Below are 25028 nucleotides of genomic sequence, written 5' to 3'. Positions count from 1 at the left end.
CCAGACCCAGAATGAAGTACTCTCAGTCTCCCTCGACTGTGTTTGGTCCACACACAATGAATATCAACCACCCATTGCTGAGAGCCACTACCATGGCCGAAATCGCACTCAAGGCGCAGCGGAATCAGCAACAGGAGCAACAGCAGAAGCGGAACTTCTCCCAGTTCACCTCCTACTACTACCAGTTCCCCAAGATTCCTCGCCCCAAGAGGAACGTCTTGTACTACTCGACCTGGACATCCAAGGGCTCTAAGTTCATGCCTACAAGAAAGAACATCCACTTCCCCAACTTGAGAATCTCCCGTAGATCGCTTTCCAATGCCAACCAGAAGTTGAAAGTCAAAACTAAGAACTTTCACAAGCGATTCTTCTCTGTAGAGGCTCGTAAAAGGAGACAACAGCGCCGTAGATTTATCAGATGGTGGACCATCACGTCGTTGGCCATCGTGTTGGGTGGTGTTGCTGCCAAAGTCAGCTACGAACGCGGTGAGCAAAACGACGAAGAATCGGGTCCTCACCAGTATCGTATCAAGCCACAGTCATGGCACTTGTATGCCTATTCGACTTTACCCTTAAAGACCATTTCGCGTATCTGGGGCCAGGTCAACTCGATCAACTTGCCTGTCTGGGTCAGGTCGCCATCTTACAGACTCTACTCGGCCCTCTTCGGTGTCAACTTGGACGAAATGGACGAACCGGATCTCACTACATACAGTAATCTCTCAGAATTCTTTTACCGTAAGTTGAAACCAGGTATCCGTCCCCTCGGTGATAGTGACCTTGTTTCTCCATCTGACGGAAAAGTGTTGAAGTTTGGTGTCATCGAAGACGGCGAAATCGAACAGGTCAAGGGCATGACCTACTCAATTGACGCTCTTTTAGGGTTGAAGACTCAAAGATTGGCAGCACCAAGTCACTCCTTGGACTTCGACTACAATCTGGACGACTTTGCCGTTATGGAAAGGCACGAAGAGTTTGCCAAAATCAACGGAATCTCGTATTCTGTAGACGATATAATTGGTGGCGAAGGCTCAGAAACTTACCACATTAACAAATTAGATTACAAGGATGTTCATGATGGTACAGCCAAGGGTTCAAGAGCCACATTCTCTAAGGAAATGGCCGTGGCCAAGAACTTGGCCCCCACTCCGTTAGACGCTATCAAAACTAGCCCAAACAAGCAATTGTATTTCACAGTTATCTATTTGGCTCCCGGCGATTATCATAGATACCACTCTCCTACTAACTGGGTGACTACTTTGAGAAGACACTTTATTGGTGAATTATTCTCTGTAGCTCCCTTCTTCCAAAAGACCTTACAGGGCCTCTTTGTGTTGAACGAAAGAGTTGCCTTGCTCGGCTACTGGAAGTATGGCTTTTTCTCGATGATTCCTGTAGGTGCTACCAACGTCGGTAGTATTGTAGTAAACTTCGATAAGGACTTGAAGACCAATGAAAGGTACGAACACGAAGTATATCTGAGAAATTCTACCCCTGATGAGAACACTCCTTTGCTTGAGGGAGTCAGCGATTCTGAATCTTCCACAGACTTGACTACACTCTCCACTACTAGTTCAGAGCCAGATAAGAAGGAAAAGAAGAAATTGAAGAAGAATACAGTTTACGAAGCTACGTACACCAAGGCCAGTAGATTACTAGGCGGTGTTCCATTGTCCAAGGGACAAGAGGTTGGTGGATTCAAGTTGGGTTCTACAGTGGTGTTGGTCTTTGAAGCCCCCGAAAACTTCAAGTTCAACTTACAGATCGGTCAAAAGGTCAAAATGGGGCAGTCATTGGGAGATTTTGTGTGATTCGAGATTTTCTGGTAAAATTATACCATGCATATATAAAAGTAGTTAACGTATCTATTTAACAAATAAAAGCGATATTATATGAGTGCTTCATAATTTGCCAGACAAATAATAAGTTAGATTTGTGAACTATAAATGCCATATTCTAATATGAAATATTGTAATAAGCTCAGCACCTGTCATGGTCTACTAGACTCGTTAATGCTAGTAGCAAAACAAACACGACCGAAATAGGTAAGAATTCCACGTGACTATATACCTGCTTGTTGAATTTTTTTATTTAACAGATTGATTCAGGTATAGTTCATAAACAAACAACACCAGCCCAAACCACCAACTTTTAGGTTCCAGTTCCTTTTTCTTCAATCCTTAGACAGTATACTACTGGTATAGAACGACCAAATTGTCAAAGTTTCGATAACATTGTCGCAAGTCCTGTTTACATTTGGTTGCCAGATCATATCTTTTTAATAGTTTCAGGTCAAACGATACTTTTACTTGAGCCATCACCAGTTCCCAAATTCATAGTTACTCTCTAGATGTCGTTCCTTAACACCATAAGAGGATTTGGCAGAAGTTCCAAAAAAAACAAGAAGGAGTTAGATTCACTGTCGTTGTATTCACATCCGAACTCGTCAGGGTCTCCATTACGAAGAACACAATCTCCTACCAAAGCTACACCAGGTTCCCCTACAAAACAACAAAGAGTACACAACCAGATCCAGTTTGCCAATAGCCATTCTCCAACCAAGGGACATAGGTCCGGACAACAGAGTTCACGTCAGATGCTGCCGAAGAGATCGTCTCACTCATCCACTCTGGCATTTAATGGCTCGTCAAGCATTAAGGAACAACAGCTACCTCTATTCCTTTGTGAGCCGTTTGTTAAGACTGCCCTCGTCAAGGGCTCTTTTAAAACCATCGTGCAATTGCCTAAGTACGTCGACTTTGGTGAGTGGTTGGCACTTAACATTTTTGAGTTATTCAACAACCTAAATCAATTTTACGGTGTGATAGCAGACTATGTCACACCAGAAGCATATCCGACTATGAATGCTGGACCACGTGCGAACTATCTCTGGGTGGATGGAAACGGGCAAACTGTCAACTTGCCAGCATGCCAATACATCGAATATGTGATCGCTTGGATTTCAAACAAGATCAATGATCAATCAGTATTTCCAACAAAGACGGGTGGTGCTTTTCCACCGAACTTCATGAAAGATTGTAAGAATATTTCTAGGCAAATGTTCAGAATCTTCGCCCACATTTACCATAATCATTTTGACAAAATCGTCCATCTCTCTTTGGAGGCGCATTGGAACTCATTCTTTGCGCACTTTATCAGTCTCGTAAAGGAGTACAACTTAATAGACAGAAACGAGCTTGAACCGTTATTACCATTGATATAAAGCTTCGAACAGCAAGGCAAGATAATATAGAAAAGTCTGATGGGAAGCCCAGTCAGTTTAGGTCATTTACATGAATTCAGATATTAGTTTCCCAATGTCATATCTATTAATACAAAAAGTAACGTAACTATTTACACTCTTTAAAAAACTGAGCCTCTCTAACTATCTGCGTAAAACCAAACAAAAATGCAATATGATGCTATGTATAATGTGTGTGGAAAGAAGGTGACGTGAATCTATGTACATTTTGTAGTCACCCTCATGAAAAGAAATATGGTGATTCCTTGACTACCTCAACGTCAAGCTCACCCTTGGCTGGAATGTCTGGGAATGTCAATGGAACCAAGATCTGGAAGTTCTTGGTGGTTCCCACAATGGAATTTAAATCGTATTTTTCTGTAACACTTACTGTAGTGACCATTTCCTTACCAATCTTGACCTTCTCTGGATCTTCGGAGTTCAAATGCTCTAATCTGGTCTTTTCCAAGTAGATTTCGTCAGCTGCAGTCATAGCTCTGCCCAAAATCTTGACGTTATTTCTTCTAACTTCCTTTATCTCCTTGGCCAATGGATGCTCTCCAGAAATGCTTATCACCTGAAGACAGTTTTTATAACGCTTTTCGAACTCTTCCTTGAGCTCCTGAACCAAATTACTACTGTGCAACTTCACAAACTGGTTTCTGATTTCCTTGTTCATATGGTCCACATCGGCAGCATGAGTCCAGTATGAGTCATGAACCGAAGCAAACGACAATCTGGCATCCCCACAAGCCTTTGCTGTCATTAGCATGTGAGTGGCATCCAACGAATGGACAAAATTAGGTGGGAATGCTGCTTGCTGCTTTCTAGCATCAACTTGCGATGCACTAAATGGGTCAGAAATGGAAATATCTTGCAAATTGGTCTTGATCAATTGATTTTTGGATATTCTGTAAGGTTGGACACATGGCAATCCAAGAGGTGTGGTCCATATGACAGAAGACAAATGGTTTGGTTTACCATCATTGGACTTGGCATCCTCGTAGTCAATACGTACAGACTTACTGACTCTCTTGGCAGCATCACCCAACCAATCTTGAATCAAATGCGCACCTTCAAACAATTCTCTAATGGAGTTGAAAACGTGCATCGTTAAGTATCTTGCATAGTCAGCAACGTCTTCCTCACCGCTGAAGTATTGGTCTATCTGTTTCTTGATTTGGGCAGTAGCACCAACGAAGGTGACACCATAGACATTAGTCATGACGGTTTGCTTGACCACTTTACGTGTGATCTTGTCCTGTAAGAAAACGGCATACTTGTTCCCTTCTTCAGCTTCAGCGTCGATTCTCTTTTGAACCAACGAGGCAACGTACTTGTACACATCCTGAGGTCTGTCGGCAGGAAGTAAATTAACTTGCCTTGCACCTTCAATATCACCTCCCAAAGCGGCATAGTGTTGCAAACCATTACAAGTACCATCCTGATGGATTGGAATGTGCGAAACATATTGAGTTGGATTCTCCAATTTGTAGGCTTCTTCCAATTCAAAACAGACACCCAATGCCTGCCATGGCTTCTCTGCCTTCTTCCACCAGGCATCTGTATCGTATGGGTTTCTTGCCGATTCAAAGACATTTTCCAAATTGTCATTGACAAACTGAACTCTTTCGTTTAATGGTGCCTTGTCTACACCATACACGTTAGCCAAATGAATTTTCAACCATTCCAAACCTCTTTCACCAAGTTCTCTGCCTTCCCAGAACAAGAACAAGGATCTGGTAAGATCGTTACCCAAGTGGTTGAAATGTGGTGAGATTGGATATGCTCTGCCTCTGAAGTCGACGTTGTGAGGGAAGAATACCTTTTCGCCCAAGAAACCTCTCGCGATTTCCAACTTATAGTTGGTGTCACACCTCTGAGATCTAAGTGATGCTGCTTCATTCAAGGCGCTTCTGAGCTTTCTTTGATACTCAAACTTTTGAGCAGGCTCAGCATCGACAGGTAATGGCTCAGGCAAGTTTGGTTCTTCCATAATAGGTGGAATGTCCAAGAATTCCTCTCCAGAGTTCCAGTACCTAGTGATAATTTCAAAGACACGACGATTGACAGTCCATGGTGTCTTTCCAAGAACATTCAATCCATCATAAACTTCATTCAAATTACCCAAATCAGCAGCCTTTCTCAAGTATGCAGTGGTTTCAGCCGAGTCCTTAATTCTCACCAAAGTCGATCTAGAGTAAAGATATCCACCGTCGTTGTAACTGTGCCATTCTCTTGGTGCAACAAGCATAGGCAATAATTGTGGCTGGACGGCATTAGATAATGATCTTCCTGCCAATTGCTTGATTATCTCCTTATGAAGTTTGATAACCCCGAGCTTTTGGCCGTTTAAGAATTGATATGTATGGAAGAAAGCTGGCTGACTTCCAGTGATGGTCTTGCCTGTGGTTGGATTATGGGCTTTGACTGGAACTTTTGCCACGAACAAAAGCAAATTGGTCAAAACTGCTCCCAACTTCGCATATACTGTATAACTCCAGTCGGTAGAGTCGTCTGGATTTTCTATTATGTTGTTTTTCTTGTTGGACAAGATTCTCTTCCACTGGTTTGTCGACTTAACCTTCTTTGAAAAAGCCTTGATTTCAGACTTCAACAACGATTGTGACTTGTATTCAAGTTCAACAGCTTTACCTACAGATATAAGAGCCCTGGCAGCTCTCATACCATCTACAATACCACCAGTGGAGTTCAATTTCAACAACTCAAGAATAGTGATCACACACATCTTCTCGGGAGGGACAAGCACCATGTATGGGGCGTAGTATTCTCTGTCCTTGTACAATTTCTTTTCGTCCGGCGAAAGATCCGTTTTGGAGACTTTGCCATCCATTAGCTTTTGACACATTTCTGCTTCTTTTTTGACATATGGCAATAAGTTCTTGTACCATTGGAATAATTGAGCGTTCAATCCTTTGTTCAAAGGCAATGCTCCTCTTTTTTGCATTTCTTCAAATTCATGCTTCCATTTTTCCTTAGCCCCATCGGCACCTCTGACCTCCAATCTTCTTTGCCTGGTAAGATTGAACGAATGCAATCCACTATTAAATTTCTCACGTTGTTCTTCAGTCTTTAACGTTTTGTATACTTTGAAAAAGTCTAACTTGGATGCTTCATCGTCTGACCATGATTGGTTACCCAAACCGTCCTCCATTTGCTTGATGATAGAGACTATCTCTTTGGAGTCTGCTTCTTCTCTTAATCCCAAAAGGGTATGTCTAATCACTTTCAACCCAAACGAGTCCACAGCACGTAACGATTCAGCATCCTTATCGACGGTTGGTACTTCTGTATTATCGTCGTTGAAGTATTCTGGTTCTGATATTAACGTTTCCTTGTCGTTCAATTCGTTTCTGACTTCTCTGAAGAGGTTCACCAAATCCTCGGGGACATCTTCAATGCTGATGCTATTATCGGAAAAAACTTTCATGAGACCTTCAACTCCGATGACATCGATATAAGACAATATTTGAGTCTTTTTGGATTGAGAGAAACGGTTCAAGTACAGGATGTAAGGTCCATCTTCCGAAATGTATTTGGCGAGAATAATCGCAAAAGTCCGCTCATTGGCTGTTATTCCGTATCTCTGCTCCATTGTGGAGAAAAATTGCTCAAGATCTCCGTAATGAACAGAGGGGTCATGGGACCATGTCTGCAAGTATTTGTTCACAGAGAAGATGAAGGTATGAGGCTCTGATAAAAGAGGATGAATGGCCTCCAAGATCTTGCGAGCTCTGTCGAAGTTTTTGCTAGTCAAAAGAACCTCTAAAAGTGACTGTAAATGGGAAACGTCTTTGGCAAAAGGCGACCTAGTTACTGGATCGTAGTCAGAAGACCATACCCGTAAACGTCTCTGTTCATCTGTAATGGATTCTGGTTCATTTTCAATGATTTCTGAGAAAGTTTTATTGTGAATAGAAGGACTCTTCTTGATTTCCTGGTCTTGAAGTTTCAAATGCTCGAGGAACTGATGCATATAGTAGACAGACAGAGGTGGTTTGGCTGTAGATGTGAGAGTAGTCATGGAGCGCAAACCCGAAGAGGCAAGCTGGCGACTTCTGGCTCGCTTCAAAGACGCAACACTTCTCGACAACATCTTGGGCACTATCTGGGTATGCTACACAGTCAGAACTACCAAGTTTGTAATTTGAGCTCAAGAGTATCTGTGATTGTAGAGATAGTGAAAAACATCGTATATAAATTTTGCAAAAAAAATTTGTAGGAGATGGCAAATGCAGGAAAACAGAAATCTGCTTATGTCACAGCTTACCTGGATTATCTAGCCATATCCCGTAAACGGTGTACTCTAGTTTGTGTGAAGTAAGAGACGGAGGCAATATGAAGAAATCGATAAGATGGTATAACTGTAGAGTTAGAGTTTGCCTAATGAACAAATTTCTCTTGTAATTGTTCCACATATAGTGAATATATTTGTCTCGATGGGAGGAAGGAAATGAGACAATGAACATCTCCCCTATACTACCTTTCTATGTATAAACAATGCGTTTCTAGTACATATCTTATTATTATTATCAAAGTATATAGAACAACATCCTGCTCGTATGTATAGCGAACAATGCCTCTCGCACAAAAGATAATCAACGAACAATCGTAAGTAGCAAACAATCGGTGTAGTATTTCACCAATAACCCAATAAATGAAAACAGTAATATAAAAAAGATTACAATTATGTCATGAACTAAAATCGTATGCCACATTCTGGACGACTATGACCTACAATCTAAACCTTCTGAAGTTACAAGCCCATCTCGGCTTGCAATGCCTTCAAGGCTTCTTCGTCTTCGTCTTCTTCCACAGTAGCTTCTGGCTGAGCTTTGTTCACCGTAGGGAAGCTAGGCAACTGTTGGGCCGGTTGCTTTTCAGGAGCAGCCTTCTGTGCTGGGACTTGTTGCTGTTGCTCTTCTGCTTGTAATGCTGCCAATTCTTCCTCCAATTCGTCTTCGTCTACGAACTCAGTACCAACTGGTCTGGATATGGCTTCTGATATCTCATCGGCCAACTCAACCTGTTCTCTGATGTCGTCCATGGTGTCTTCCACCTTTTCGACGTTGTATTCGCCATGTATCTGTTTCATGGCACTGGCACCTTGTTTCATTGCCTTCATGGTTTCCAAGTTCAAGTTGGCACCTTCGATGGCTCCCAACTGGGTTTCCAAGGATTCAATCTGGTTCTCGGTCTTGATCAAGGCGACTTCGTAGCCCTTCTTTTTCTTCAATGCATTCTTGGCGGCTGCCTTGTTGGTGCTGAGGTTCTTACGGGCAATGGCCTCCTGATCAGCCATCTGCTGTTCCAAATGGGAACGTTTCTTATTCAAGGTGTTGATGTGTTCTCGCAACTCAACAATGGCCTTCTTGGGAAGTTCCTTCTTAGTCAGGCTGTTGCCACCGAAAAAGTAGTTCCACATGTTGTTAGCTCTGTTTTCTATACGGTCTAATGAATAATTATAGTGCAATGTTTAGCAGTTTCAAAATGCTGGATGCTATGAGTATTTACAAGTCAAAAATATGATTGTACTCGCGCGTTTGGAAAGAATCGATAGATAGTGTAAGACAGTAGACGACTCGGCAAAGTGGTGTGGTCTTATCACTCCTGTTACTAGATATTGGCTGGTTGACTTGGTTGGATACCTGCAGATATTAGTTAGTATCGTTGTTTAAGAGGAAACTCGTGTGTGTCGATTGAGATAAGAAACGATGAGATTCGAAAATCTCGCTGCTTTAAAAATTAATACGCGGTTTACTTACAAGTCGTATTGCTGGTATCAATGAGACGAAGTAGATGTCGCTTGTATCTATAGGATCTTATCCCCAGAAACTGGCTGGTGTAACGAAGTTGTCTAGCCCCTAAAAAGAGTGGATGAAGTGCCACTATCTGGAGCTTCTCATTCGTTTTTCTGTACATGACATTCGCATCGGTGCACGACCCAAGTACGCTTTTACTATAGCCACACTTAACTATGAGACCAAGTATCTAGAACAGGCTGGGAAAGATTGTTAACTATGAACTGTAATAATGATCGTATATATACATATATATTATTAGATGTCGTCTACGAAGGTTTTTAAGAGTCATTGCATCTTATTATGTATGCGATACAAATACTATATAGTTCATCAGCTCACCAACACCCAGAGGAAGAAGAACACTATCAATACACCAAAGATCTTCAAGAACAACCATCTGTTGCTGGTTATATGTGCGTAGTACTTCAACAACTCTCTCTGTGCTCCCAGGATGTTCAAGCTGATGTCCTCCACATTTTCGTCTATTCTCTGTATCTGTTCACCCTGTTCACTTACCATAGTAGCCAACTGCTGGAACAAATTTCCGACCTCGTTGATGGTAGACTCTATCGTTTCGACAGCTCTGTTTCTCTGTTGCAAATACTGACCACCCTGTTCTTCCATAAGTAGCATCTGTTGTGTCTGGTTGGGTATTGACAAGTATTCGCCGTTGGAATATGGATACGAGACATCTGGATCGGCATCTGGGTCATATGGTAGGGGCGATTCAGCTCGTTGCGTGTTCATGAGATATGGGTTTTCGCCTAGATTGCTGAGATGGTCGCCTGACTCCACTAGCGGCGATGGATTGTTGCTCGAACGGTGATTACTGGCCGCAGACAAAAAGTTCTCGGTTCTGTTTTTGTTCATAATTTCGTTCTTCTGTCTGATTTCCAAAACATTTTTGAATTCTCCAGATACATTCTTCATTTTAGAGTTCAACAAGTTCAACACATTCTTGGAGAACTGGGTCGTTTGCGAGTCTACAACTACACTAGCATCTCCTTTCACAAACCGTTGTAAATTTTGCATGTTCTGTTCAATCTTGAAGATCTCTTGTTTGATAACATATGTGAGCTCACCTATCTCTACTGGTTTATCGTCAAAGAGAGGCTTTCTCTTAGCCAAAAGTGCCAATTTGCTCAACAACTCTGTCACATGTACAATATCTTTAGCAATGATTGAAGCCTGCTGGCTGAATTTCAGCTTTTTGGGTGGCCATTCTTGGTTATTGGGCTTGATATAGTTGTGCTGTTTTCTATTTATTTTATCATAGGAAGTAACACATTGCTGGAATTCAAACGTTCTGTTCTGGATCGACAACGACATATCTCTTCCTTGTGTGTCTATATCGGGTCTATACGAGAAGAAAAATCGTTGTAATTCTGACGTTGTCTCTATTTGCCCTCTACAGAAGAACAGCTAATAGCCATAAAAATGAATTGCTGTTTCTTGTGGACATATCCGCGATTGTGCTGCATATAGGATGTAAATAGAATCTGTATAAATAATTCGATTTTCGTGCGGCTTGTGAAGATTGTGAGCGAATGTGATGGGCCAAGTGATAAGGAGAGAAAGTACAGTTTTAGACAAAGATGAATGTGATTGTTGAATACATGTTCATACTCAGTGTAGCGTTCCTTTCTAATTCCTAACCTGTGTTTTCAATTCCTGCTGCAGTAAACCAATAATATTCATTATGTATTAATTTCTATACGATTTTGAGCCTAATCCGGGTGGCTGCAACATTGAAAAGCATAATTAGCATACAGAAAGATTCCAGTCCTTCTCGTTGCACACCTCCACCCAATCTATACATACGTTTCCGTTACTATTCCTCTTCCATACTTCTTTGATGATATCAACCATTCTGGTAAGATTGGCAACCTCGTATGCCAGCTGGATCTTCTTTATTCGCACCTCCATATCTAGTCTATCAGTGGCTGTACAACATGTGATACCACACAAGAGTAACAGCAAAGATAATGAAGACACCAATTTCGTATCTACGAGAATATCGATACAGCTCACAGCATTGACCAATATTGACTGCATCTCTGCTGACGAAGCCGGCATTCCTTTGATCTGATAATTCATCGATAATTGACAGGTATACAGATAAACCTCAAACAAAGTAAGATGCAACTCGACTTCGTGTTTGTCATCGATAATTGGCTCCATTTGCTGTATATTTGGTTGACACCGCTTCAATTTTTCCTTCAACTGATCGATAACTTCCTCCATTTCATTATAGAAGTTTTGTCGCAATATGCGCAAGTTTATTACTTCTCCTTGAACTGTAGCAGTGTTGAGTAAATCTGGATTAGTTTTATCACTATCGTTGTATGCTTTTCGTGCATCCTCTAAGAGTTTATTGATATGTTTCTTCTTAGACTTTAGATCAGATGAAACCTGTAGAATCTCGCCTAACAACAAATAAATAGGTTGGATACATCCTTGGAGTGGGTCCAAACCATAATTACCTAGCTCCAAGATCTTGTTGCGTTGGAAAATGGTATTGTACTCTTCCATTGGTAAGATTGTTCCTTTAGAAAATGCTCTTGAGGACATTATATCATGAAACTGTACATCGGATATTAACCACTTAATATCATTGGAATAGTCAAACATGCGACATATTTCTGACAAACCGCCGTTCTTTTGAATCACTTCAATACACTGCTTAAATAAGATATTCCACTGAGAAACATCTCCAGCACAAACATGAACACCTATGCCTATCAAAAAAAAGTTGAGCAAGATATAAATGTCCTCTTTGCTGAGTTCGTTGAAGTTAGGAAATCTCTCTGTAATCGATTTATATGCCTTGATCATATATGACTTAGTTGCGTCGGTGCTTCCTTCGAGGAACAAACCTCCCCAAGAGGCCAATGCGAACAGAACAGATTTGTCTTGTTCTGCCATCTGATAGAACGTTTTGAGAAAGTAATTGCACCAGTCTGGCCCTATACATAAATTACGTGCCACCTTATGAATAAATCCGTCAAGGAAATACTTTGCTTTATCGTCGAGGTGTCTAAACGGATTGAATATTGGTGTTGTAGTAGGTGATAAATAGGGGAAGTCGCTAAAATCATCAGACATTAGGAAATCTATGTTCTTGGTCGTGAATTCACTTGTATCCAATCGCAAGTCTGTTGTGTAAGGTGTCAATTCATGATTGTTGTTCGTAAACAATTCGTCTTCTACATTCTCGAATTGGTCCAATTCAGCTGCGTTCAAGATGTCAGTATGACTCACTTGATCTATCTCATCATTAACAAGTTCTATAATGCCTTTTGAAAGTTCCATCTTATCCTGTGATTCAACAATCGCTTCTGATAGTTCTTCGGACGGAGATTTCGTTGAGACATGCCGCACAACTGCTGACTTCTTTGTAGAGTCTCTGGAATCGGAATACCTCTTCATCTTGAACTTAGTAGAGTCTCTCCAGATACATTCAGCTCCTCGATACTTACACGAACCGCATGTGGGAAAACTTTCGTCACATTTCTTCTTTCTCTTTCTGCAATTCAAACATCCATTGCGAGATCTCTTTGTCGGGCCGAGGATTATGTTTCTCGAGAGGATTCTCTTTGAGCTATAGCTTCCTATGTGAGCACTAGTAGGAGAGCTTCTGGATTCGACTGTCTCCAACGAATTGACGTCTAAAACAAGATACATATCCGGCCGCACGTGAGTGTGCTGATTTGTGAGATTGTCGATAGGCCCAAACTCCTGATTTGTAGTGAAGAAAGGGAAAAGAACTATTCCACAAAAGAATGGGAGAGAAACTTGACTGCTAGCATTTAGTAAGGAAGTCGACTACCGGCTGGAGTGACCAGATTCGGAAAAACGCGAAAGGGTATACTGTGATAGGCGAAGACTGCGATCACTGCCAAATGGAGTCTAACCAAAACTAATCTGAATTCATGTTAAGTAGATCCTAATCATCACAGAATGTAGAAAGTAAGGAACACTCTGCAGCTGCAGCGGCTGCAAAATTAGACCACTCATCTTGGAGATAACCATATCACCAGATTGTGCAATTCGATTTTGCGGTAATTCGTCGGGTAGTGCCTATTTAGGAACGTGCAGGACAGTTATCTACAATGAAGGCTGCTGTTAAAGAGAGAGGATCTTTCAAGAAGTTGTGAAGAAGAAGCTGTATAGAAAAAGTAGAAAAGGTAGAGAAGATTAAGCAAGTGGGAAGCAGAACGGAGAATCCATAAAGGAACATCAACGTTGGCTGTTGTGCGAAGCTGTGTAATTTAAAAGCTGTTTGTACGTTATCCATTATGAAAGTGCCTATCGAAATGCCTTCTGTCTACTTTTGTTGCTAGAAGAATCTCAGTAGCATTTTCACTCAGAAAACTCTCTTCATATTATGTAATTCTGATAGAATTTCTGACGTCTTTGAATGTTCACGTGCTAGTCGACTTTTGCACTTTAAATTCGCAGACTAGATTCAAAAGTTTGAGATCAGTCTCATCTGCCTCAAGCTAAATGACACAAAAACATGGCAAGAGAAGCAAAAAAGTCCACTATGGCAACAATATTTGACAAATTTTCGTAGCTTAGTGGTCTCCCTACCTGAGCACCCAAACTTGTCATTTGGCTTCCCAAATTCAATCACGATATCCTTAAATTAAGGTAAAGCCCATTAGCTGCTACACGTCAATTTACTTTCCCAAACGAGGCAAATTAAAAACACTATTTCCAAACAAATGGGTGTAGGTCGTGTGCACACCCATTCCTTCTGTTTAGACGAAATCAACAAATATTTACAGCCTAAACAATCAAAACAATTGATAAAAACTCTCTACGTATCTCCTGCTGTTCCTAATATTGAAGTCTTCTTCGTAGTAGATCATCGGAATTATTATCACACGTATCCACTATGAGAGAAATTGTACGTATCTCCCCACGAAAGACATCCCATGTCCAAATCTCACATCTTCATTCTCAGGTTTGGCCTCGTTACAGATCAGATTCGAGGTTTCTCCATTTCACCGGCATTGTCAACGCGTAGCTTGGCCCCCTAAATCTACAGCAGATGTGAAAGAAGATGGTGAATTCGCTTGCATAAACATCACATCTATAGAAACGTTACTAACATCCTTTTAGATTCATTTATCCACCGGTCAATGTGGTAACCAAATTGTACGTATCGAATTCAAAAAAGACACGAAATTTCCATTAAATTTGAACAGCAAATTTTCAAAACCAATAAACATAGCCATCCATGGCTACAAAACGTAACGACACGTAACACACAGATGTCTATCATGATCATTATCCAAATGACCTTATTAACTTGTAGCATATTTCGTGTCCTACTTTATTTAGTGTTTCATATACTAACATCTCTAGGGTGCTGCTTTCTGGGAAACCATCTGCGGTGAACACGGCTTGGACAGTAACGGTAACTACCATGGCGATGATGACCTCCAAAAGGCCAAGTTAGACGTCTACTTCAACGAAGCTACCAGCGGAAAGTACGTTCCTCGTGCTGTTTTGGTCGATTTAGAACCAGGAACCATTGACGGTGTCAAAACCTCCCACATCGGTAACTTGTTCAGACCTGACAACTACATTTTTGGACAAAGCTCTGCCGGTAATGTCTGGGCCAAAGGTCACTACACCGAAGGTGCTGAATTAGTCGACTCCGTCTTAGATGTTGTTAGAAGAGAAGCTGAAGGTTGTGACTCCTTGCAAGGTTTCCAAATCACCCACTCTTTGGGTGGTGGTACCGGTTCTGGTATGGGTACTTTGTTGATTTCCAAGATCAGAGAAGAATTCCCTGACAGAATGATGGCTACTTTCTCTGTCGTTCCATCACCAAAGGTGTCTGATACCGTTATTGAACCATATAACGCTACCTTGTCGGTTCACCAATTGGTTGAAAACTCCGACGAAACCTTCTGTATTGATAATGAAGCTTTGTACAATATCTGTCAAAAGACCTTGAAATTGCCTACCCCATCTTACACTGAATTGAACAACTTGGTCTCGTCAGTAATGTCTGGTGTTACCACTTCTTTGCGTTACCCAGGTCAATTGAACTCTGACTTGAGAAAGTTGGCTGTTAACTTGGTTCCTTTCCCAAGATTGCATTTCTTCATGGTTGGTTACGCTCCATTGACTTCAATCGGTTCCAAGTCGTTCAGATCTTTGACAGTTCCAGAATTGACTCAACAAATGTTCGACTCCAAGAACATGATGGCTGCTTCTGACCCAAAGAACGGTCGTTACTTGACTGTTGCTGCCTTTTTCAGAGGTAAGGTTTCCGTGAAGGAAGTTGAAGATGAAATGCTCAAGGTTCAGACCAGAAATGCTTCCTACTTTGTCGAATGGATTCCAAACAACGTGCAAACTGCCGTTTGTTCAGTGGCTCCAAAGGACTTAGACATGTCTGCTACGTTCATTGGTAATTCCACATCTATCCAAGAATTGTTCAAGAGAGTTGGTGACCAATTCAGTGCTATGTTCAGAAGAAAGGCTTTCTTGCACTGGTACACATCTGAAGGTATGGACGAAATGGAATTCACCGAAGCCGAATCCAACATGAATGACTTAGTCAGCGAATACCAGCAATATCAAGAAGCAAGTATTGAAGAGGAAGAATTGGACTATGCCGATGAAATCCCATTGGAAGACCAATTAGAATAGGTAGTTAGTTTGGTCAATGATGTTTGCTTTTACAACTTATTATCTCTTAATCCTCTTTTACTTCGTTTGGTTTGCTTCTTATATACATAATTTATACCCTTGACTATTATTACAAGATTTAAAAATTGGTATTAGCACCTATATAGTTTAGTTTGTTGAATAGGTCATGTTATTATTCTGTAAGATTCACAAAATACTATCATAGTACACTGATAGCTACAGCTACCAACATTACATCAAAATTATGTTACTTATAACGTGAAATTAATGATAAATATAAACATTTTGTAGAAGTATATGAATGTTATTCAATAATCTTCGATAATGGAAGAAATTATATGAATTATGAAGGCAGATGAATAGTATAGTTCGGAATCAGAATACCATTAAACCCGACTATTCATCAACATTGTGAACTGTAGTTGGCGAAACTAATGCAATTTAACAAAGTGTTAAAGGAAGCTGGATACTGTTTATGTATCCTGTTCGTGGAGATTTTCTAAGCTTGTATATTGTATTTGACCATCCACTTTAGTTTCCTCTCAAGAAGTTCTTGACGAAGTCGTTCTTGTCGACAACGTTGTAGCTGTGCTGGTCATCGAAGTATCTCAAGACATGACATTGTTGTTTCCAGAAGTTGATTAATTCCTGGAATTCCATTTGCCCCTTCATTAACAAAACATTGGAGACATCCAAGTTATTTACAAATCTTTGTCTTTCGAATTCCTGTCTGATTTTGGTCTTGACGTTGGCAACAGGCATGTCCAACTCGTATATGTCACAGAATTCCTTGGAATATCTCATGTATCTTCTGTACAAGTGCAACACTCTCTTTCTCAATTCGGGAGCGGTGGCCGAACGGCGGGTAGTCTCAGCAAATTCAGTAGCTAAAGTCATTGTCAGTGAATATTACAACACTATTAGGCGGATACAGGAAACAAACAGCTAGTCTTTTGAATCAGTTTATCGAGAGGCCATCAATGTTTTTTACTCTTTGATTCTTAGTCTGCTTTTCAAAAGACAAAATTTGGTTGGCTGGATTTATGTGCCGGATTTTCTGGTGAGCACGATTGCTATAATCTCAATTTTGCAACTAGAAGGAAACAGCACTGTCTGTGAATATAATTTGTATTGTCTATAAAACTTTTACTTCTGCAATGTCTCCTTGATCTGTTTCAAGAGTTCTCCTGAAGGTTGGAGCAATTTGATGAATCTGCACAACTCAAAGCACCAGTCCCATTTCAGCGAATCGTCCAACATCTTCATAATCTTGAGAATAATCTCTTTATCATTGGAATTAAGAGCTTCTTCGTCCGCTGCAGAGTCTTCGTCTTCACCTTCTCTTTTGTAGTTAAGATATATAATCAAGTAATTGTAGCATAACTCAACATTGTTGATCTCGATCAATCTCTTCATGAACGTAACTGGCTTCGTATCAAGAATAGTAAAGAACTTATCCCAATAAATAACTTCTATCTTTCTTAAGCAGTTGATATAGATATATTCAGAATGCTCGTTCAATTCAATAAGAGTAATCAACCTTTTAAGGATATTGTTGTTGTCGGACGTTAGGTACTTGAAAAGAAGCAATTCCAAACAATAATGATAGTTCAGAAATTGCTTGTATTTGGTGACTGCTGCCTCCAAGTCATTTGAAGTTTTGACGAGCTCATTTTCGATGAAATTATTCAAAACTAATTTCCGGGCAACCTTTGTCTTTACAACTAGTCCTCCACTAGATAACTTGTTTACAATTACATTTTCCAAGCCAACCAAATCCAATGACTTAACTGAAAGTGAGTTAGGAGCAACTACTCCATCCAATATTATCGGCTGAAAGTTCTCGGTTTCAATAGAAATCGGAATGGGAAAAACGTGCTTTTCTTTTTCAAGTTCATCTATAATTATGGTTGACATGTCAAAAGAATTTTCTATCAAGTCTTCTAATTCGTATATCAATAATTCCTCGCCGTTGAAAACGTAGATGTATTCAGTAAGCAGATCATTGAATCTCAACTTTTGGAACTTGAAAAATTCAATAGTGTCTCCAATTTTGATCAAGTCATACATGTTATTGGGTTTTAGTGCTCCGATGGGAGTTGACTGCGATGGGGGAGTTGGCATGGTTTGGTTCTTGAGCAAGAACAACTCTCCTGTTTTCAACAAGAAGAAAAAATGTCTCCGGTCAACCATCCCTATTTGAATCACATCTTTGATAGCTAATTTATGTTGAACAGATAGCAAATGGATGGTTTTGTTTACACCGATGAATATCTTATAATTTCTACGAATTCCTCTAACTTTTAAGTCTGCAGATGACGACTTTCTAGCAAGAGCCTTGTTGTCATTAAGCTCGAGGATTATCAATCTGAGATCATGCGTTAAGATAACAACATTGCAAACATGTTCGGAGATTGTGATCGGTTGTATCTTTATAAAAGTTGTCTTGAAATCGTATTTCCATAGTGTCAGATCATTGTCCAACCTTAATTCTTCTCCTCCATTTCCATATTTGAACCGAGTAGTATCCAACACAATCAACTCATCTACCATTGCCGAACTTTCATTGGCAGCAGATTTCCCATTTTCGGTTTCATCTTCAAAGTTATCTTTCGTTTTCCTGTTGACTATAACTAAGTAGTCGTTAAACCAGAATTGCGAAACAATATTGTACGCATCTAGATAATAGTTTCGGAAGTTAAACCAAAGGATATTGTTGAATTCAGTGCCACCCGATGAGAATGGAGTTGATAATGAAATGTTGTCACCATAAGAAATTGCCAATTGATTATACTTATTTCTTGAAATATTGAGAACACCACTCATGCTCTTTGAAGTTGATTTAGATGTATTGCCATTGAATCGTTCAATCTGAGAAATTATTTTCTTTACCCGAGGTTGTATTGGAAATCTAACAAATGACTTGTTGTTTTGTATTATGCTCAAATACTCATGATCATAAAAGACGTCCGCTGAGTCGTTTGCGGCTAGCAAATTTACCTTGTATAGCTTGGAATAATCGTGACCAACAATGAAAAGGGAATTGGCATTGGGTCCTATTAAGATCTTTGCTGCTCGAAGGAATCCCCTGTTCTCTTCATATACTTCGTCTAATTCTTTAATTATCTCGGTAGTGCTGAAAGTAAAACTTCCAAATTTAGTAGAGATAGACCAATATCCAGTCGAATCATCAAGAAGAACGAAATAGTCTCCACATGGAGACCAAATAATTGAGGATTTTTCCAAGCCTTTACTTTTAATATCCTTGAGATACACAAGTTTAGAAGTATCCGTGAATAACTTGAATAGCTCTATTCTTCTATTTACGTGGATTAGTATCAAGTTTGACTGTGGGTTGAAGGAGATCTTGAAGTTTTCAAGCAGCTCGATAGCTTCAAAAGTGAATATCTTATGTCCAACAGGTACTAAAAGATCACTGTCATTGAATTCTACTGTGAAGTACCATAATTCCTTGTTGTCGTTGAGAAATATAAAGTAATTCTGTTCAGTATTATAGTTGATATAACTTATGTTCGATTCAGGATCAGTCAGATGATACCAGTCTGAATCTGAAAGTTGAAATACTTCACTGCGGAATGATTGCATGTTAATTATTTGGAAGTAGTTACCCTCTTGTGCCTGTATTGCCGAACTTTGACGTTCATTTTTGTTGTTAAAGATAATCAAGTTGTGTGAGTTGTGTTTAAGCCAGTAGTTTTGAAGTCCGATTCCTATTTTGAGGATCTTGAAGACGCTGAGTTTGACAGTCGGTATAGTGAAGTTTCCTTCTTCATCTTCCAATTGCACATTATTGAAATTTTCAATATTCTCTAGATCCACATGATTTTCATTTCCCAGTACAATTGCTTTCGTGGCCGACTTTATCATTCTGCTGAACGAGTTCTTTTCCACAGTCAGACTCAAAGGCAATCCGGTTTGAATAAGTTCATAGTTCACATTATTATTCACTTCAAAAAGGGACTTGGAGTGGTTGATCAACACCAGGTAGATCACCAAATAGTTATGTTCTGTTTGAACAAACAAGTTAACTGTGTGTATTTTGAGCAATTGAGCCGTATTCACTGTGATTTGCTTTGTTTGTATATCTTTATTGGTACCATGTTGCGCTACTGAGTCTTCTGCACGTGTGTGTGAAGCGATCGGTAACAATGTGTTTTGATCATATGCTGTTATAGTAGTATTCGTGAGAACTATAAGTAGTGGAGTATGAGGCACCCGAATCACTTTTAAGATCTTCTCATGGTGAAGCAACGACGTCAGTAGTTGGGGACATGAACTGACCCATACCATAGTTGAATGAAAGTATTCTATCTTTTGTAGTTGGTTTGCGAAGGTTTCTTCTATTTATTGATTGTTCCATAATTGATAAATGGTATCACAATTGGTTTGTACGCTGCCCCATGTGAGACATGGAAGCGCGACATTTGTATCAATTGTCGTTCCAAGTATTGGGTGCAAAATCTACATCTCGGGTATATTAAGCAATAATGCCATCAATATAATCGGTCATGATATTTATATATTATAACAAAACTCTTACTATTGAAATATTGCCAATGCCATTCCTGATTGGGCAAAAATGTGTTGAGATAGCTATTCTTCCATTCTAAGGGAAGTCGGTTCAAGATCACCACACTATTAACCATGTCTACCACACACTATTGAACTTGGATCTAGTTTCATTGCTGATTGTTTGTGGATATTTGCATTGGCAATAAAAACTTCAAAGTAAACAAAGTGTTGTATTTTTTGTTGACGGAGTAAAGTTTTTTTTAAATATCGCTCAAAAATCATTAAATCCAGCATAATTGTGTCTCCTAATTTCTATTTTCTCATTCATGGTATCTATTCTGCCTCACATCCTGAAACTTTCCATTAGCAATAGCACTAAAACACTGATTCTTTTTGGATCTTGTATGTCAACTTTTTTTGAATACACGATATATTAAACCTATGTAGAATTCACGAAGTAGTAGACCTGTTGGGCCATGAGAAAATGCAATCAAGCGTGTCTGCGGAATGAGACACCACGCTGATGAAGTAGGTGGTTTGGTGATTAGATGTTCGAATCCAAGGTTTTCGATTAGTGTGAATAGCTGTCCTTCCAATTAAATACCACTTGTTGCATCGAGAGTGTTCAATGGAATAGGTAAAAGGATACGACATATGCAAAACTTCCTGAGCAAATACAGAGAGAAAGAAGATTACCATAATGTTTAAGTTCGTCAAGCTGTTGCGATCATTTGTGTGAGATTGGCAGTTTATTCTGCTGAATTATCGATCGTATAGTCCTCTTGTAATACATCGATATGAAGGCGATCAATTTGAACACCAATGCAGGAGATTTCGGTAATCACTTTTTTTAACGTAGTAAAAACTCCAGACAAAATTACTTAAAGACATATTTCATATCCTTGGAATTAAAATGCTTAGCACCGGTATAAAGCTACCGGACTTGTAAAACTGTTTAATAGGACGACTAGGCTGCAAAATCGACACCAAGTAGAAAACGGCTTATTTTCAAAACATGTGACTTTTAAACCTATTGGTGATTTTGGCCAAAAGATTCACCAACATTTGGGCGTGTGGTCTAGTGGTATGATTCTCGCTTTGGGCGACGATTCAGCAAAACTGAATTGATTACTACAAGCATGCGAGAGGCCCTGGGTTCAATTCCCAGCTCGCCCCTGTTACTTTTTTTTGGATGTTATAGGCAATGTTATACGAATACTTCCTATTTGTGAATCTCCTTTATTTTTCTGTGGTGTTTCGCTGAAGTTATAAGGAAGTTAGTGCTCATCAATTTTAGTGCAAGAGGTTGCAACTTTTTTTGCGGTGAGAAATGTAAGAAAATCTACAGGATTAACCAAATTTGATAAATTTGTATTTTTGACGTTGTATTAAAAAAGTTAAGATATTAATAAACCTCGAGTACCTAATAAACAATATTCATGATCTGTAGAATAATATAGTATATGCAACGAACGGATCGATGTTGTAATAATATGATAGCTCTTCTAACGGTAAGACTTTTGGAATCTGGCTCTGGCACCACGACCACCGAACTTCTTTGGTTCCATTCTTCTGGAGTCAGCAACCAACAAGGTCTTGTCGTAAGAAGCGAAGATCTTCTTCAATTCGTTCTTGGAAGCTTCGTCGACGTATTTTTGGTGGTAAGCAATCAAACCCTTAGCAATAGCTTGTCTGATGGCGTAAACTTGAGAAACGTGACCACCACCGGTGACCTTGACTCTGATATCAATATTTTGGAACTTTTCAACACCGACTAAGGTCAATGGTTCGTAAACTTTGAATCTTAAGATTTCTGGTTGGACCAAGGTGATTGGGGCACCGTTGATTTTGATTAAACCCTTACCGGCCTTGACGTGGGCAACGGCAGTAGCGGTCTTCTTCTTACCAAAAGTCTAGATAGATGTTAGTATTGGTTCAATAAAATAGGATGACAAGGAGGAACTTCGAACATTTAGCTTGATTATGAGGAGTATTGGAATTGATTAGATTAGAAGTAGGTGAATGTTAACCCTGGCATACAATATTTGTTTCTCTCTTTAATTTTTCAAAACATTTACGGAGTTGATGGTCGATCGTAGTCCACCATCAGAGATGGCCCTATCCCATATTGAATTCTTCATTTTTCAAGGCTAAGGGATATTGAAACTTAAATCTGCGCTTGTTGAATAATCTAGTTTGCATTCAGTTTGTCATTTCTATCGAAACTTCCACTTCTACGTCTATATTTTCATTCGTTTGATAGGTGACTGGTCTGTTGGATATAATGACTGTGGTAAATCTTGGGTTTTGGTTCTCTTTCTATTCCTGATGACAATCCTCCAACGTCTAGAGGCTACAACGACGTCTGAGATACATGGGTTGGATGCTTTTGTTCGTCTAGTTCTCCTATATGCTGTGCTCATTACATACTTGAACAGATTGGGTGGACATTATGTGCTTTGGCTGATACTGTAAACAAGATGTTAGAATCAAAGTATAAAATTTTTTAACTGGTTTTTTTTTCTCGCTCACACCTGGTCCAAAGTTCAGAAAAAATTTCACTAACTATGAGAGATGCTACCAGCAGTAGTGTGAGAGAGGGAGCAGTTTGTATGGCAGAACACCCGTGCCGCAGTCTTTAACTATGTTCGCGCACTGGCCAACTCCCATACAGTGCCGGGACTTACTAGAGACTAGTTTAAGAGACACCAAATTTGAACTGTATACGGAATACTGCTGTGGTGCACATAGGCTTAGTGCTTCCATTTACGCTTAGATACTCATATTTACCAATGTCGCACTCGTGCACAGTGTGACTGGTTTCTGCTTACTTCACCTCATCTGTATGCAGTCGTCGTGTTATGGATACAGTGCCAGAATTGCACTAGCTAGAATTTGTGTGATGAGACAAATCTCCATACAATATGAAAATTGCAGTATTGTGTCTCCTGCACACTGCGTTTTTCACGTTAACTGAGAGACTACGCACTAACTCTCGATTTTCTCACTCTTCCTCTGGTACCAAAAGTTCTGAAAATTTTTTTATACCTCTACTATAAACCTGTTTCGCTTTTTCGAATTCTCATCAGGACAACCTTGACCTTTCATTAACAATGGCTATCTCCAAGAACTTACCATTATTGAAGAACCACTTCAGAAAGCACTGGCAAGAACGTGTCAAAGTTCACTTTGACCAAGCCGGTAAGAAGGCCTCTAGAAGACAAGCCAGATTATCCAAGGCTGCTTCTATTGCCCCAAAGCCAATCGACACCTTAAGACCTGTCGTCAGAGCCCCAACTGTCAGATACAACAGAAAGGTCAGAGCCGGTAGAGGTTTCACCTTGGCCGAATTAAAGGCTGTTGGTTTGACTGCCAAGTACGCCAGAACCATCGGTATTTCCGTTGACCACAGAAGACAAAACAAGGCTCAAGAAACCTTCGATGCCAACGTTGCTAGATTACAAGAATACAAGTCTAAGTTAGTGATTTTCGACAAGAAGACCAAGGCCGCCGAAGCTGCTGCTTACGAACAAGTTTCTACCGGTGCCGTCTTCCCAGTTGTCCAACCATCTGTCGAATCTGCTCCAAGAGCCGTCGAAGTTCCAGAACAAACTGCCTTCAGAACCTTGAGATTGGCCAGAAACGACAAGAAGTACAAGGGTATCAGAGAAAAGCGTGCCAAGGACAAGGCTGAAGCTGAAGCTGACAAGAAGAAGAAGTAAATTAATTAGTACAATTTATCCAAACATCATTCACTTACGAGTCAATATTATGCATCTTCTATCATAACTAATATTGTCCTTATTTGAATCCTGAGGGGAAAATCCCATATGATTAACCTCGTTGTGTTAATTAGTTAAATGAAGTAGAGGAACTTTAACTTTTATGTATTTCATAGTATTTCTTGGTTATTAATAATATATACATATATATATAAGACCAAATCATGTACCAAAGTATTTTGTAAGCTGTTAGTTGCAGAGTTGACTGTTGAAGTTATTCGTTCTGCAAGTTGCGGTGAGAGTTGAATAATCTATTCATATTAAGTGTCTTTGATCTGACATTTTGCTTATGACTATGTTCCGCAATTGTTTCTAGCTGAGTCTACAAGACGATTTATTTCTAATTTTTATTCAATATAAATCCAAAACCAATGCTAATTAACTAAATTATTACAAATTACTATCCTGATAACACAAAACATTCAAAGATTGGTATAAAAATCTTTGAAATATGTAGTCTTTCAACTTTTTCTGTGATTGTCATCATCAATATAATTCCCAATTTGATGATACTTTTTACAACTAAATGTGCAATAAAGGTGTCATCTTTAATTTTAATTGTTTAATAAAGGTATTAAATTGTTTAATCGAACAAACCGAAACCCATGTCATCATCGGATTCTTCCTTGGCTTCTTCAGCCTTTTCTTCAGCAGCGGCTTCTTCACCACCGGCAGCAGCACCAGCAGCAGCGGCAACTGGAGCAGCACCAGAAGCTGGAGCAGCAGAGATGTTGAAGAACAAGGCCTTCAAGTCTTGGCTTTCCAAAGCCTTAGCGTAGATATCAGCCCAGATACCTTCAACTTCGACGTTAGCCTTGGTGGTCAAAGCCAACAACTTTTCAGAAGTGATTTCGAGCTCAGAGTCAGCCAAGATCAAGGCAGCGTAGGACAAAGCAGTTTCAACAGACATTGTAAGTTAACTAGAGATAATCGATTTAAGCTTAGGCAGACTATTCTTAGTTTGTTGAAGAAGAA

General features: G+C 39.8%; 12 protein-coding genes across 12 annotated transcripts; 4 read left to right on the top strand and 8 right to left on the bottom strand. All coding sequences in view use genetic code 12, as the record gives it.

The window, feature by feature from the left end:
* Positions 1 to 56: 56 nt before the first annotated feature.
* PSD1 (phosphatidylserine decarboxylase) lies at positions 57 to 1811 on the top strand (the record flags this gene model as incomplete). Its single annotated transcript, XM_001385727.1, has 1 exon — positions 57 to 1811. One exon carries the CDS (start codon positions 57 to 59, stop codon positions 1809 to 1811), a length of 1755 nt encoding a protein of 584 aa, XP_001385764.2.
* A 539-nt stretch (positions 1812 to 2350) lies between these two features.
* Positions 2351 to 3223, top strand: MOB2 (protein kinase activator involved in cell cycle and shape regulation; the record flags this gene model as incomplete). The annotated part of the gene is made up of 2 exons (XM_001385726.1): positions 2351 to 2427; positions 2518 to 3223. The coding sequence occupies 2 exons, from the start codon at positions 2351 to 2353 to the stop codon at positions 3221 to 3223; spliced, it is 783 nt and encodes a 260-aa protein (XP_001385763.2).
* Positions 3224 to 3482: 259 nt separating this feature from the next.
* Positions 3483 to 7238, bottom strand: RPO41 (mitochondrial DNA-directed RNA polymerase; the record flags this gene model as incomplete). Its single annotated transcript, XM_001385396.1, has 1 exon — positions 3483 to 7238. The coding sequence occupies one exon, from the start codon at positions 7236 to 7238 to the stop codon at positions 3483 to 3485; it is 3756 nt and encodes a 1251-aa protein (XP_001385433.2).
* Positions 7239 to 8018: 780 nt separating this feature from the next.
* On the bottom strand, positions 8019 to 8687 carry SNF7 (Vacuolar sorting protein SNF7 (Vacuolar protein sorting-associated protein VPS32); the record flags this gene model as incomplete). Its single annotated transcript, XM_001385395.1, has 1 exon — positions 8019 to 8687. One exon carries the CDS (start codon positions 8685 to 8687, stop codon positions 8019 to 8021), a length of 669 nt encoding a protein of 222 aa, XP_001385432.2.
* A 709-nt stretch (positions 8688 to 9396) lies between these two features.
* SED5 (SNARE protein SED5/Syntaxin 5) lies at positions 9397 to 10455 on the bottom strand (the record flags this gene model as incomplete). The annotated part of the gene is made up of 1 exon (XM_001385394.1): positions 9397 to 10455. Exon 1 carries the CDS (start codon positions 10393 to 10395, stop codon positions 9397 to 9399), a length of 999 nt encoding a protein of 332 aa, XP_001385431.2. The 5' UTR covers positions 10396 to 10455.
* Positions 10456 to 10827: 372 nt separating this feature from the next.
* UGA3.2 (putative transcriptional regulator) lies at positions 10828 to 12750 on the bottom strand (the record flags this gene model as incomplete). Its single annotated transcript, XM_001385393.1, is given in 4 exon segments — positions 10828 to 11351; positions 11365 to 11384; positions 11462 to 12221; positions 12324 to 12750. 4 exon segments carry the CDS (start codon positions 12748 to 12750, stop codon positions 10828 to 10830), a joined length of 1731 nt encoding a protein of 576 aa, XP_001385430.2.
* A 1177-nt stretch (positions 12751 to 13927) lies between these two features.
* On the top strand, positions 13928 to 16010 carry TUB2 (Tubulin beta chain (Beta tubulin)). Its single transcript, XM_001385725.1, has 3 exons — positions 13928 to 13978; positions 14194 to 14229; positions 14440 to 16010. The coding sequence occupies exons 1-3, from the start codon at positions 13967 to 13969 to the stop codon at positions 15736 to 15738; spliced, it is 1347 nt and encodes a 448-aa protein (XP_001385762.1). The 5' UTR covers positions 13928 to 13966; the 3' UTR covers positions 15739 to 16010.
* Positions 15985 to 16635, bottom strand: NBM4 (NADH-ubiquinone oxidoreductase B14 subunit (Complex I-B14) (CI-B14); the record flags this gene model as incomplete). Its single annotated transcript, XM_001385392.1, has 1 exon — positions 15985 to 16635. One exon carries the CDS (start codon positions 16633 to 16635, stop codon positions 16270 to 16272), a length of 366 nt encoding a protein of 121 aa, XP_001385429.1. The 3' UTR covers positions 15985 to 16269.
* Positions 16636 to 16884: 249 nt separating this feature from the next.
* On the bottom strand, positions 16885 to 20049 carry RIC1 (WD40 repeat protein; the record flags this gene model as incomplete). The annotated part of the gene is made up of 1 exon (XM_001385391.1): positions 16885 to 20049. The coding sequence occupies one exon, from the start codon at positions 20047 to 20049 to the stop codon at positions 16885 to 16887; it is 3165 nt and encodes a 1054-aa protein (XP_001385428.2).
* Positions 20050 to 21626: 1577 nt separating this feature from the next.
* Positions 21627 to 22722, bottom strand: RPS16 (40S ribosomal protein S16; the record flags this gene model as incomplete). The annotated part of the gene is made up of 2 exons (XM_001385390.1): positions 21627 to 22184; positions 22702 to 22722. 2 exons carry the CDS (start codon positions 22720 to 22722, stop codon positions 21777 to 21779), a joined length of 429 nt encoding a protein of 142 aa, XP_001385427.1. The 3' UTR covers positions 21627 to 21776.
* Positions 22723 to 23384: 662 nt separating this feature from the next.
* Positions 23385 to 23993, top strand: RPL13 (60S ribosomal protein L13; the record flags this gene model as incomplete). The annotated part of the gene is made up of 1 exon (XM_001385724.1): positions 23385 to 23993. One exon carries the CDS (start codon positions 23385 to 23387, stop codon positions 23991 to 23993), a length of 609 nt encoding a protein of 202 aa, XP_001385761.1.
* A 396-nt stretch (positions 23994 to 24389) lies between these two features.
* Positions 24390 to 25008, bottom strand: RPA1 (60S acidic ribosomal protein P1). The gene has a single exon (XM_001385389.1). The coding sequence runs from the start codon at positions 24961 to 24963 to the stop codon at positions 24637 to 24639; it is 327 nt and encodes a 108-aa protein (XP_001385426.1). The 5' UTR covers positions 24964 to 25008; the 3' UTR covers positions 24390 to 24636.
* Positions 25009 to 25028: the final 20 nt, after the last annotated feature.

This window comes from Scheffersomyces stipitis, chromosome 6 (genome assembly GCF_000209165.1).
Source record: "Scheffersomyces stipitis CBS 6054 chromosome 6, complete sequence".
In the NCBI taxonomy this organism is placed as follows: Eukaryota; Fungi; Ascomycota; class Pichiomycetes; order Serinales; family Debaryomycetaceae; genus Scheffersomyces; species Scheffersomyces stipitis.
The sequence above is the reverse complement of the archived record's forward strand: the minus strand, read 5'-3'. Positions and strand labels throughout refer to the sequence as shown.